Genomic DNA, 14,289 nt, shown 5'->3' on the forward strand with positions numbered 1-14,289 from the left:
TTCTGTGTGTTTTCCCATGAACTTGCAACAAGCAGAGGATTGCTACACTGAAGGACGTCGTCATGAAGTGCTGCACCGGTGTTTGCCTGACCTAGAGCCATAGTGATTGTTAACGGGGAGTCGGGAGTGGGGTGTACTCTGCAAAATAATCTTCTTAGCGTGCCCCTTGCTGTTGATGTACCCGGGTAAGACTAGAGGTAAAAGTGCTATTTACTTTATCAAAGCTCTAGTGGTGGCATTCTAATCTGATTACGGATAACCTGACTCTTATTCTCTTTATTTTGATAAAGTAGGACTGCATATTATGTAAATTAAAGCTGATTTATATAATGTCTCTCCTTTGGAATCTCAAAAGGTATTCTTAGCAAAGAGAGTTAAAGAGAATATTGAAAAGAAAAAACAACGCTCTATTTCTTTAAATGTTGACATTCGCAACTTTTGTAAAGTAGACGGCTCCAACATAAAAAATGTTCCTATTAAGGATACAACCAGTATGCCTGATTTAAAATTATTGGGCTCTCTGTCAGTTGCCGCTCAGACACAAGAAGCTCGGGTGAAGGGGAACCCACCAGAGCAGAACAAAACACCAGCAACCATTCTTAATAAAGAAATAGCTGATGCCTCTATTGCTTTAGCTTGCGGATCAGGCGATATATGCAGAACTCAAATACCTGAAGCCACGATTGACTTACTGTCAGGCTTAAACCGCATAGAGCCTGGAAATCCGCCCTTATGTTCAGTTCAGGCTCAGCATTTGCTAACAATGGCCCATGACAAATTGACATTGATGGGTGAAATTGATGATGAAGCAATTGAGTTCATGAACTCATCAAGTGATCATGAACATATTGCCGCTGAGGTACAATATATTTGCTCCAACTCAGGCGATCTTATACACCTCAATGATGGAACTAGGGAGCAGAGTTTGCCAATTAGTGAAGGCACCTCTGCTCAACAGCATAAGCACAAGGATCAAGGTAACCAAGAGCTGTATAAATCTCCTGTTCTCTTTGACAAATCTTCGCCCATTATGTCCAATAGGTCCCTCTCTTTTGTAGCACCTACACCTAGGCGCTCACAATTTCAGGCACCCATGGATAATCATCCATATTTCATTCGGGACCCCCAGGCGACTTTTAATAACAATAGATTTTCCTTTGATAGCGCCGGCTCTTAATAACACGCTTACAGCAATGAATATGGTGCTTCTTTCCTTGGCTAAGTTATATGAGATGTTGGACGACAAAATAAAAAAATCAGACTGAACTTGCTCAGCACTCCCATGCGAACATCATGCTTGAGATCAGTACACAGTTCTATCAACAACCTAAACTCTCGACTAATACCTTTAGTCAAGGGACTCAGACTCGTTTATCTGATAAGGTTATCTCCCTTCAGCCTGCTACAGATGCGCCCAAATCATTTACCTATTCTAACTTTGCTGCTGATGACGGTGCTGCTGTAGTTCCACAAGTGTGTTCGATGGAGGCTTCTTCTATGACCAAAGAACCACCTAAGAAAGATCCGATAACAACTTTATCCCCGCTGCTCACTAACATTAAAATAGCCTCTTTTAGTGTTCCAGGACAGTCTAACTCTGTCACTGTAAATCAGCTTCCTAGTGAAGTGAATAAGAGGTCTAATGTCAAAAAGAAAGCAACCAGACTACTTACAGCAGCAATGAAAAAAAGGCGTTTGTCTTCAAATCATGAATCTCAGTCTTAAAATAAGGCATCTTTAGTTTATCAACCTCTTGATGACCTAGTAGCAACAGCAGCCTCAACATCGCTAGCAACATCTGTTACTATGTCAAAGTCGTCAGACTGTATTCTAGCCTCAAACCTAATGAAATATCCACAAGTACAAATGGCCACAGTGAAACAAACAATACCTATATTCATGAATGCAATTGAGCCATCGCAATGCAACTTGCTTGCTGAGAGTCTTCATATAGTTGAAGGTTCGGTGACATCTAAAGACTGCACGCTACAAGAGTTACGTGATGACATTCGTGCCTCCTTCATAAATTACAACAAGGAGAACGAAAAAATAAAACAGTTGATGTTGGTCTCTAAGAAAGAAACATCTAATGAAGTCAGTCAGATGTTCCAAACCACCTATCTGAAAGTCAATTCGCTTTTGAAAGGACCAGCGCTGCCTAGTGGTAATAATGACACCTTGTCATCCATGAGTGCTACTAGACCTGCTCTTCAAAAATTTGAAGGTAGGTCAATCCTACCACAAAACAGTGAACCTAGTTCCTTTCCCTCCACCATCAAGAGGCATGCAGAATATAAAAGGCATCATCGATTGTTGATTAAATGTCGTGGTCACCCCTTTGTCAGATATGATATGAATTGTGCTAGTGTGCTTAACATCTGTGACGAAATAACGGCCTTAGAAGATCTAACCTCCAAGGACATTGACTTAGTGGAATTTGTTAACCCATCTGATTTATCTGAGGCGAGGTTGTATATTCAATCTGGGGTGATACTCAATACATTATGGCTAGCGCGTACTGCTTTTCACAATCTGGGCTTCATTTTAAGTCAAGATGCGCATGAGCCAGAACAATTGGTGGAAAAATCGAGTGTATCTCAATCTAGAATTTTTGGGAACAAAAATTGCTCTCTTTCAAATGTTGCTTCAAACAGCAACGATGCTTGGATGCACCATAATTATGGTGGTAGTTTGTAACAATCCCGCGTAGCTACCTCTATCAGCCTCATCTCCTTGAACACTAGGGCTTTCAAACACCTTATTAACACCGAAAAAAGAGACCTTCTGCAGTATGATATTATAGTCCTCCAGGAGACGTGGCGGCGTACTACCCCAGTGTGGGATGCTTACGATATATACTTAGTTCCTGCCATCGTAGCTTGTACAGGGAGGCTGATGGTAGGCCTAATGATGGCATTGCACAAGGATAAACATTTCGATGTGGTTTGGCATAAATCTACATTGCCATGTTTTCAAATTATAAAAATACAAAGAGGTGTAACTTGTTGTGCCATTGTAAATGTTTATTGGGGTAAGAAACATCTAACCTCAGATGACTTTTTTGATCAATTCAATTGTATACTGGATCAGCTTTTACTGGACAAAACTATTGTGGACTCCTTCATCATGGGTGACCTGAATCTACATTTATTGTCTGAATCTGTGTCTTCTAGAACCATGGACGAGCATCGCTGGATTAAGCTAATGGCTAACAGAGATTATGTGATGTTGAATGGGGCGATTCAGGGAGATGTTCCCCCTAGATGTACATGGCATAGCGAGGGCTGTCATTCTACGTTGGACTACATTGATGTCAATAGCCACTCTTTCTCATAGATTTGATACTTTAATGTAAAATCCACAGTAATGAGTGACCACAGTCAAGTAACTTTGACCTGTCATTGGCACCTGTCTCAACCGAGACCTGTAAATTATCACTCAACAAACTTAATTGTAAATAATGTGGGTAATCGTATACAATGGTTGAGGGCTAAACTACTCTGTTATAAGCAAGTTTTGAGCGATAGCCACGGGGGAGCCAATGTCTTAGACAGCCCTTGCTATATACATGCAATGCAAATGTTTTCTTCTGGAGGTGTGAAAGCTCTTGGTAGTTGCCCTAATCACCTTCACTGCTTTGACTTGGAGGTAAAAAACTAAAAGCGTGATTTAAGACGAAATATAAAGATGTTGTCCAGGCATCCCACGAATTTGAGTGATAATTATGATCAGATAAAACAGCTGAAGTATACGTACAAAAGATGGCTTTTGGGTCGACGCGCCTTACAATATCAGCGTGATGGCGAAGCCATGCTGAAACAGATCCTTGTTAAATCATCAGGGGGTATCTGGGCGCTTTTGAATTCTGCATGTTGCAAATATCAGTCATCTGTTCAGATTAATCCCGTTTTGGAGCGTGATTGAATAATTCACTTTGATAACATCTACCGCACCCATTTCCCAGATCTGAGCCTTGATTGGAATGGTATTGTTGCCGATCATATAGTTAATTTTGATCTAGATGACATCATTCATTTTATAGCCAAATTAAGTAGTTCTCGCGCCTCTGGCCCGGATGGGCTTCATAATGCGTTAATCAAGCAGGATTCAGTTCTATGGGCAGAGATATTATATATAATTTTTTCTGAAATTATGAGATCTGGGAAATTGCCTCAATCTTGGAAAACATCTGTGATTGTTCCGATTTTCAAGAAAGGGGACCGTGCCAATCCAACATCTTATAGACCTATAGCCCTCCTGGATTGTCCGGGAAAGATCTTTGCGCGTTTAATTCTAAATGAATTTAATAATTGGCTTAACAAATCAAATCATCGTGACCCGTTTCAAACGGGTTTTATTCCAGGGCTGGGTACGGCGATCAATTTAACTGCTTTGAATGTGATTATTGCTCAGAGCCGACAAACTAAGCAACCTATATACATGGCTTTTGTTGATTTTAGGGCAGCGTTTGACCTGGTCCCGAGAGAACTCCTATTAAAAAAATGAACTGATTTGGCTTGCCCCTGCTGGTACATTCTAAAATGGATTTTGGTATTTAATTCTAATACTTCTATCCAAATTCGCTTGAGTAATGATGGACATTTAACAGACCTGATTGAAACCACACGTGGTCTTAAACAAGGATGTTTGTTGGCCTCTGCCTTGTTCAATTTCTTCATTCTTGACATTGGCCTTGGCTTTCGTAACCTCATAACAGATCCAATTAAATTAAAAGGGTCAGCAATTAATTGGCTTCTTTATGCAGATGATATGGTTCTCATATCAAAAACTCCAAATGGGTTGCGGAACATGCTGAATGCACTGGATATGTATGCCAATAAAAATTGCATTAGCATTAATCTAAAAAAAATAAATAAAAACAAGTATTGCAATTTGATTTAAAAAACAGACAAAAATGCAATCAGTTGAGATTACAAAATACCAATTTGCAAGTAGTTCACTCCTATATCTATCTGGGAATATGTGTGAATAATTGCAAACTGGATAAGCCATATGAAGATTATTTTCACCTGAAACAGAATACAGCTTTATCCCAAATGAGACTTATTCGAGCCAAATATTGCAAATTATCCATTGAACCACTAATTGAATATTATAAACAGAAGTACATTCCAACTATCCTGTATGGTTCTGAATCGAAAAAATGTCGAAATTATACCTATTGGGTGAAATACGAAAATCAATATTGGAAGAAGTCTTTACTACTTCCATTGTCTGAATCCATGCCCGGTAATTAGGCACGATTTGGGTCTCATCTCAGTATTTGCAATTTACAAATGGAAGATATGTACATTGTATAGAAAATGTATTCTGAGAGAAAACAATAATGGCTTACTCTTGATTCTAGCCAATTATCTACTAACATCTAACAAAACATTTGCAAGATCTTTGTGTGCGTTTGCAAGAACATTTTTAAAAGGCGCAGACATACCTGAATCTTTGTTGATACAAAACCCTGACAAGGCTAAAACCAAATTATGGCAATCGGATTGCATAAAGACAAGAGCAGCATGTATGAATAACAGAAATTTAATCGAAATCCGTTTGTACATAAAGTTTACGGTCAGGTTGAAAAATACCTACAGCAATCTCCCAATCCGAGTCATCGTCAGGACTTTATGAGGTTTAGACTAAACACATGGCCTACTAAGGAAATAATGTATAAATGAGGAAACATCTCTGGAAATGATAATACATGTTGATTCTGTAATCAAATGCTTCAGACCTTGAAACATCTTATGGTGGAGTGTCACATTTTGTTGCCATTGCAAATTTTTAATTTTAAGCCTCTGTTTGAAGCTGATCAACGGTTATGTACTGAAGTACTATGGTCAAAAATGTTTAATGGGAATTTAAAGTCTATGAGATATGCAGTTGTGAATTATTTGAATCATTTAAAAATTAAGGTCCATGGCAAAAATGTAGAAGTTGACAGTGATACTATGGTGATTCGTATTGCTGGACTCAAATCTTTCTTTCAAGATTAATTGAATGAATGTATATGTGATTGAAATGGAGTTATTATATGTATAATTCAACTTTTATGAGAATAATCTGTTTTCTATCCTTTTTATACTTTTAATGCTTTTTTCTGTAAATATGTTGAAAGGTCTGATTAATTTCGTGACCAAAACAACAATAAAAAAAAAAAGAAAATTGTTGGCACAACCCCATTAAAATCCTGTGTGTTTCCTGGGAAAAGTCTGTCACATTCCAGGAAGACAGGAATGGCCCTAAGTGAGCAGGGAGATGTGTAGTGCTTCAAAGGAAAGGGTCTGTCTGGCCAGTGGAGAGCTCACACTAGTATGGTAATTAAAAGAGACCCTATAATGAAGTGCACACAGTAGAGAGGACAGCGAGGTAGAGTAGTCAGTAGAGAAGGACAAGACCACAGATGGGTCCCAACATCTTGGATTCTGTCAGGGCTCAATTATTTACTCTGCCCCTCCCCACTTCCTGTAGACAAAGCATTCTGTGTACAGACATCACCCGGCAAGAGAATCTGAAACATCAGCCAACATCGGAACCTTTAAAGAAGGTGACCAATCCACTGTAGCAGATTCTATAGTGAATGGGGTGAGACCACGCTCCTGTTAAATCAGCTTCAGACTTTACATAGACGAAGGCTTCTGCTGGAACATTGTTGGATGTGAACCTTAACATGGGTGCAGAGACTATTGCCTGTCTACCTCTGCCTTCAGTAACACAGTGTACCTTTCACCAAAAACTCTGCCTGCTGTATGCCTTCCTTTACAGGGGTGGGTTCAAAGTGTTTTAGTAGTTTTGATGCAGTGCTGGTTTGAATAGATATGTGCATTTTTATAGAACCTTGATTGGACTTTTCTTTTAGTAACACACTACTATTGTTATTTTGAATGCTTCTATGCTAGCTCACGACCCTCCTGGAGACAATAGCCTTCCCTCAGCCCATGTTTCCTTAATGAGGTATAGGCGGCGTGCATGTCCTGTGACTGTGCCGGTTTCAGCGCCTATGGTTTGGATCACTGATGATCAAGTATTAGTGTGTTGTTAAGTAGGAGTTTTCAGCACAACTCATCCATATCCGCATGCAAAGTAGAAGTAATTTCATCACAATTCCTTTCCCTAATTGCATGAGGGTGAGGCAAATATGATGAAAGGAATGGGGTTCCTCAGTCTTGGGGACCTGTAGTGCGTGTTTTCTGGTTCTTCCGTTTGACAGCTCACCTGCTACTGCCGGGTACTAGTTGTCTTAAGCTTATAGGAACTATACTATCACTACACCATAACTTGCACATCACATAGTATTTTCTACTAGGATAACCAAAGCAGACATGTTATATACATAAATCGGGTGTGTTGATTAGATGAGGCAGTGAGGACTCACATATAATATCACATGACGTGGATATACAGTCTTTGCATTGCAATGATGCTTCTATGCTAATTGTACCCACATTATCCCTACTTACAGCAGCGCTCTTCTCCAGAGAATCACTCCTACTGCTCAGAGGCAATCACAAGACACCAAGTTCTTGGTCCCAGTGCAAGGGTGTTGTCAAACATGGATTCTTGCCTTAATTTATACCATATTTGCTTTGGTTTGAACCATCAATTTCCTTTGCAACTAATGAAAGTTAATTCCATCGCACATTTGCGGCAGTGTTCTTCCTCTTATGTGAATTTGTCAACAGTCTATGGGGTAACACACCTTCATTTAATGGAACGCCCACCTCTTGTAGTTTGCCTATTTTTTCGGCAAGCGCCTTCCATTGCCTTTGGTAATAGGCATCACTCCCTTCTCATGTCATGGGCTGGTCACCTGGTCACCCTCTGAACTCAGGCCCAGGCTCCTGCATGTCCAGTTGCACTCGCACTGCCTCCAGGCTACCCAGCACTTTAGGGTCTGTATCTACAACCCTACAGTGCCTTCTCTCTGCACTTATGAGCCACTCGCTGGCTGCACTTGTGAGTTAACTGCACTTCCTCCTTCATCTCCCCCTGGCACTTTCTCCCCTTCCCTCTTCCTCACACCTGTACAATCTGAATGACACAAGGCCTAGTAAGATCGTTATTTTGTCCTCCCTTTGTTTCCCCCTCCTTGTCTTGTCGCGCCTAGAAACACTTGTGTCCAGGCGCGTTATAAATGCCACATCATATCATCATAGGTGGTGCAATATACAATGTCTCTGAAAGAGGCGTGTGATAGAGATAGGAGGCCTTATTCATGTAGAAGTTACCTGGAGTAAGTCGGCCTTACACTTGACTGACGCCTGGAGTAGGCTATTCAGTTCACATAAGAGGTTACGCTGTGTAACACCGGCTTACTCATGACTGTAGGAAGTGAAGAGGTTTAGGGTGATTTTTAAGGGAAATTGTGTATCCACATATGGCTGGTGTCAGATTTGCCATTGCACAAAAGGAAACAAAGATGGGCACTGCCATAGAAAATAAAAAAGGGATTGTGTTCCTTTTCTGTTTCCACGGGTTGGAGGTGGGTTGGTGATGGCCTGCAAGATGGGAGTCAGAGAGGAACAGTTAGTTGGGCAAGGTGGCAGGCAGAGGGTTGGGGCGGTGCGGCAGAATTCTTTGGGAACCTAGGAGGGAGCTGTAGGGGTATGACCTGAGCTGGTGGTAATGAAAAGGCATACACCCAGTGTACTACCAAAAACACGCAGGCACCTCCTTTAGTACTCCAATCATGTTCCAGGACACCTGATTGGCCAGGGATCTATGTAATAAAACTGAATCCCTAAAACTCGACTTACAAAATTATGAAGACCACTTGTTCACATTTTGTAATTCGAGCTTTGGGGATTTTGGTTTTGTTCCCCTGCTGGCCATGTAATGTATGCGGGGGACACCCCCGCAACCTCGGCAGCCCATTATACTGAACTAGAGGAGTGGCGGACACCCCCACTCCTCTTCTTAGGTATTATAGGCTTCGATTCATTATACCAGGTCGAATGCACAGTAACCTTGCATTCAACCTTTTTTGTCTGACATTTTGGGATAAACCCTTTGCTGGATGGTCTCCCCTGGGCGATTAGGGATTATGCCCCTGCTAGGCTGGACCACCTCAGGAGTTAGTGGATTCCTGCATGTCAAATGAAGTGATGTGCACACCACTGGAAGCTCTCTTGCCGCAAGGCCTGGAGGTGTAACTGAGAAAGAAAAAGGGGCAATGCCCCACTCGGTCAGTAGCTTTATATGTCGGCATTCCAAACAAGCTTCTGCCAAGAATGCCCTTGAGTGTATGCTCCGCCAGTTAGCAATCATCACATCTCCAAAACAGTTCCAGACTGTGCATGGCAAAGGGTATACCTAAGTCACACCCGGGGAGGGTAGGACCGGGCGTGTCGGGAAAGGGAGCAAGAGAGGAATGCCGCTACAATGACATTTCTGAAGGATAGTCTGCAAGTACAGTATAAGGGAACAATGAAACCAAAGCAAGAGCAGAGGATGGATGGAGCAACTGGTGGAACAAATCCAAGTAGGAAAAATCCTCCAGCTCCAGAAGATTGGGAGAGAGGGATTGACTACACATGTATAACCTTACTTTTTCATTAGTGTAATAATGTGTTTGTTGTTAATATATTAATTTTAAAGAATAATATTCTTATTCTTTAAATAATTTTACGAATGAATGATCAATTCACCAAATGTATACCACACAACAGACCTCACTCATTTATGTCATTAAAGAAGTAATGAAAACTGTGGCAACCTAATGGATGGGGTTCTTGAGTCCTTCTGATATACCTGTATCCTCTCAACTGATGGGACCTACACATCTACTTGTCCCAAAATACAGACAGGGGTCCATATTTAATTCTCTTAAGTTCAGTTCTTAGCACATGTTTGCTGCTGTTGGCTTGATTATGTTTTCATTTCAAGATCCAACTTATAAGAGACAAACTATACATTATGATGAGAAAAAGATGAAAACATCCTAATTTAGCCCATACAGCATGCATGCTTGCTAGTAGAACATGTCCTTCTGATTAGCCTTGAGCAGTATCACTGTTCTTCAGTCCCATGAAAAAGTAGATCATACATGAAAAAGCATCATGTTTATGTCGCAACAGTTTTAGAATCATTGAGCAGGGTGATCTACAATACTTACAGTTCCGGGTCGTGGATACGGCACTCTTCCTTGGTAGGGAACCCATTGATAGTTTGGACCATCTCTGTGTGCATATGGACCCAGGAACACTCTGCGCACGTCAGCCAGGCTATATATACAGACTGCAGAGCCCTTGAAGATGTTACTTGAGTGAGGAACAAAGAAACATTTATGTTTTTGGAAACTGTGATCAAATGATCTCATTTACACAATCTATCGATTTGCATTCGTAAATTGAACTCATGTACTCTTGAATTTCAGCTTACCTATAAACAGACATGTTTTACGTGACTGCGTCGTACAGTTTCTGTTGTATTTTGACAATGCCATAGCATTAGAATTGTGTTCTGTTCAATTACTCATGTGCACAGGCAGATAATCAATGAAACTCTGGGACAAGGATGACTGGGCGAAGTCGGGTTTCACAAAGTATCCCTACTTTGCATGGCAAGGACCCAATGCCTATGATATGGAGTGGCAAATCACGAGATTCGGTCCCTACATGGGCGTGCTTCCATATGAGGTTAGGGTGGTGAGCCCGCTACACAATATTCCCCCTTGCGGAGGCAGCAAGGGGGACCATACAGCGAGAGACTCCACTCTTGGGGACAAGGACTCCCGTACCACATAGGAATGCCCAAAAACCGTTTCTCTGGGACTATCATTAACATCAGGGTTTCAGAAAACCTTCTCAAACCAAGCCACTGTTAGTTACTGTCCCGTAAAACCCAAGACTTAATCTGAAGAAATATATGGTAAAACTACTAAGAAGAAGAAGACTGAGTAATACTGATCGCTTAGTAGTCGACAATCGTCAATACTGCAACAAGGGAAAAGGGGCGAGTAATGAAGAGTGATCAACTGGTGGAGTACAATGACTATAATCCTCCACTGAGGAGGGTACAGCAATGTGTTATGAAAAGGGAAGAAGGGCTGTTGTCTGAGAGATGTGAAACCTCAGAGTTTCAAATCAGCAATGCTGTGGAAGCTGACTGAGACCAGGAGATCCTCCGCTGAGACGAAGCAAACATCTGGCGTGTGCGATAAACACAGAAGGAACAGAACACCGTAGAGAACAGGAGAAGAAAACCCCAAGAGAGATAACTAGTCGTAAGTAGTGTTGTGATCTGTGAGAGGTGTGCTGTCTAGTCTGGCAATGACACTGAGACCACTGTAAAAATTGGCACATCGGATCCACAGACGAGAAGCAGAACAAGAGGGATTAAACACTGAAGAGGTCCTGACTCAAAGTGAAGTGTCTACTCTGTATGCAGGCCCAGTTATGCCAACCCATGTGAAGCAAGTTTACTTTTGCACATCCATGCGACACCTGGTTTGAATTACAAACAAATTAGGGAGCGGAGGTTCACTAAGTTGAAATCTCTAAAAAGTTCCTCAGCCAAAGACATGATTCTATTTGAACGATTGATGGCAGAGATCATGCTTGACAGCCGCCATCACACCTTTGGGTTCCAAGGATTGTGCCCATTTTCCAGTGGCATAGGAAAATAAGGTACAATCTGTGAAAACCAATCTGTTCCATAGGATCCAAATACCAGGCCCATGCCACAAAATTATGTCCTGCCCCTATGTGAGAAGCTCACATGGGAACTACATTCGGCCCTGCTAGATGGTGTTCCGGCACTGGGGTGGGAAGTCCTCATACTGTGGATGATTGGTGGGGATTCAGAGGAAATGATTTTGCCATCATCCACAGCATTTGGTACAAGGAGGTAGATGTCATAATGCAAACAAAACAATGATGAAAATCATGATTTAAGTTATAGGTTAAAAAATCCTGGTACCTTTGTAGGGCATCAACTACAAAATTGTTATTAAAAACTACTGTAGATTGTGTACGTGTGTCAAGTACCAATTGTATTAAAAGTCAATCTGTAGAAAAAAACATTTTCATATTTAAAAACAAATAATGGCCTAAGAATGAGTGGTAAGACTACCGTCGTCATACCTTGAAGTCGTAAATACTCCATAGATAACTGGGTTTTTAGGATCTTTCGAATTCATCAAAAACACATCCTCTGCAAACAAGGAAAAGGAAAGTAAGTAAATGGCTTTAAATACATTTAAAAAAAAACATTAGTTACATGTGAACATTGTCCGTACTTACGCAATTCGTCAAAATGAGTATCGATGCCGTTTTGACCCGGTACCGAACAAATCAGGCGTGCTTTGAGAAACGTCGTCCATTTATTAACCAGGCTCCTGTGCCCACCAAAGTCATTCTATGAGGAAATAGATGAACTTTGAACATAAATAATTTATTGAAAGAGGGACATTCTTTACAGGAACAAATACTACATAGCAATACAGGATTGTTGATTCCTAATGATTGATTCTAAATTTGGATGCAGGGTGTAAATAGACCATAGATTGAAGTTATTAAACATAAGACAAAGCCACAACCACTACTGCTTGTTTTGTGTAGAAATTGGTATTAGGGGGACGGGATGGAAACATTTCACGCACTGTATCTTTGCTCGATAGTCCATTCTCAGACCATCAGTAGCCGTGCCTCCTAGGGACGCAGGAGGCCATTTTGAAGTTATAGGACAGCTGTAGCCTTCGTTGATGTGCCTCTTCAAGTCTGTTTCACAGACACATATGCAAATGTCTTAAAAACAAGAAAAAAGAGATCAGCGTTTTCTAAAAGTGTATTTGATCTCCCTCAGGAAATCTGCAACCACCAATGGAACAGCAAAGGCGTAAGTGCCGCTGATTGAGACATATGTGCACCTGTTCTCAGCAGGCTTAAGGGGAAGAACATCGGACTGCATCAGGTTTCATGGGGAGCCTTATTGAAAGTTAAAGACGCAACAAGTCCAGGCTGGAAAGTTGGAAGGAGGAAGTATTAAGAGACCATATGGGGGGCGGGGGGGGTGCCAGTGGATGTAGGTCTCTACTTTCTCTGCATTCACTTTGAAACTTTTACTTCTCCCTACCTTTACTTTGACTAGCTTTCACTTTCCATAGCATGGGGAGACCTCCTGTACCCTTCCTGTCTTTTCTGCCCCTTGACGCCAATCCTAACATTTAGGTAACCGGAAACACAACCAATGCCACCTTGGAGATGCAGGTGAAGTAAAGGCATGAAGAAGTAAATGTCTGACAGTTTGAATTTATACAGAGTTCTCGGCATGCAGTAAAGGATGGAAGATTCTGTGTGAATGGCAAAGGATAAAGATGGCTGCTTTTCTCATTGTAAAATGGGAGGGCTGCACCAGTACCTTTCTGCTTGTATTGTGTGTGTGTTAAAATCATAACGCAACTGCATCTAACGGATGAAAACCCACCTCCTTGGACTTGGTATCAATAACCATTAAGAACTGTTCATGTGGCGCTTGAGAGATGTTCAGAAGGAAGGAAAAGTAAGCTCTATGCTGCCATCATTGACATTTTATAGTGTGTTGTTATGGGAATCTTAGACAGTGCCATCCTTTCAACAATGTGCTTCAACCGGAAGAGAAATCGGTCAAGCGATCAGACTGACCAATCAAATGGGGCGACACCCACACTTGAAAAAGTAATACTGAAAGAAAGAGCTAAAAAGGGCAAGCTTGCTAATAAGTTGCTCAAACATGCTTCCTGCACCTCTTGTTATATGCGAGAGAGTAGATAGTGTCCTGGCACATTTCAAGTGAAGCCCAGTCACCTTAACTTGGGTGGAGGCATGGAGTGGCAACGGGCACAGATGCGGAACCATTGGCACGATATTGAACTCAATGGCAGTTGGGCAACTGAGGAGCGAGGGATACATGCCAAATCATGAGAAGTAACACCACAATACCACAACCGATTGAAGTCAGATGGCAGGATCAATTATTTGACGGTCCGCCCTAAAAACCGATGGATTTGGAGATGGACACTTTATGCTGGGGAAGCAAATCATGTTGTCGAAGCTGCCAATAGGGTTGACTGCCAGCTCCTCCACCCATGGTGCAGAAGTTCGTTTTTTTAGGAGAAAAGACACTTTGCATACTTTGTGTTTCTACTTTGATTGAAAGCATTGTTTGGATTAAACTCCGATGGGCACAAATTGCAACAGAGCGATAATTGGTTCAACGCATTAGCCCAGGACTCACACAAACAAATGAGATCATAAATGTCTAATTATGTTTACATAACTCTCAAACAATGTGTGGCTG

The 14,289-nt window shown here is 41.4% G+C and overlaps 1 protein-coding gene across 2 annotated transcripts in view; it reads right to left on the reverse strand.

Annotated features, from left to right (window-relative positions):
* Positions 1–14,289, reverse strand: part of SEMA3A (semaphorin 3A) — a 469,097-nt gene that overhangs the window by 87,253 nt on the left and 367,555 nt on the right. For both annotated transcript variants that reach the window (XM_069627820.1, XM_069627819.1), the window contains exons 8-10: positions 12,255–12,369; positions 12,096–12,165; positions 10,127–10,271 (exon numbers count right to left, since the gene is read on the reverse strand). In XM_069627820.1, the coding sequence (XP_069483921.1) occupies positions 10,127–10,271; positions 12,096–12,165; positions 12,255–12,369 (330 nt within the window). The remainder of the gene's footprint in view (positions 1–10,126; positions 10,272–12,095; positions 12,166–12,254; positions 12,370–14,289) is intronic.

This window comes from Ambystoma mexicanum, chromosome 12 (genome assembly GCF_040938575.1).
Source record: "Ambystoma mexicanum isolate Mex_15411 chromosome 12, UKY_AmexF1_1, whole genome shotgun sequence".
Lineage (NCBI taxonomy): Eukaryota > Metazoa > Chordata > Amphibia > Caudata > Ambystomatidae > Ambystoma > Ambystoma mexicanum.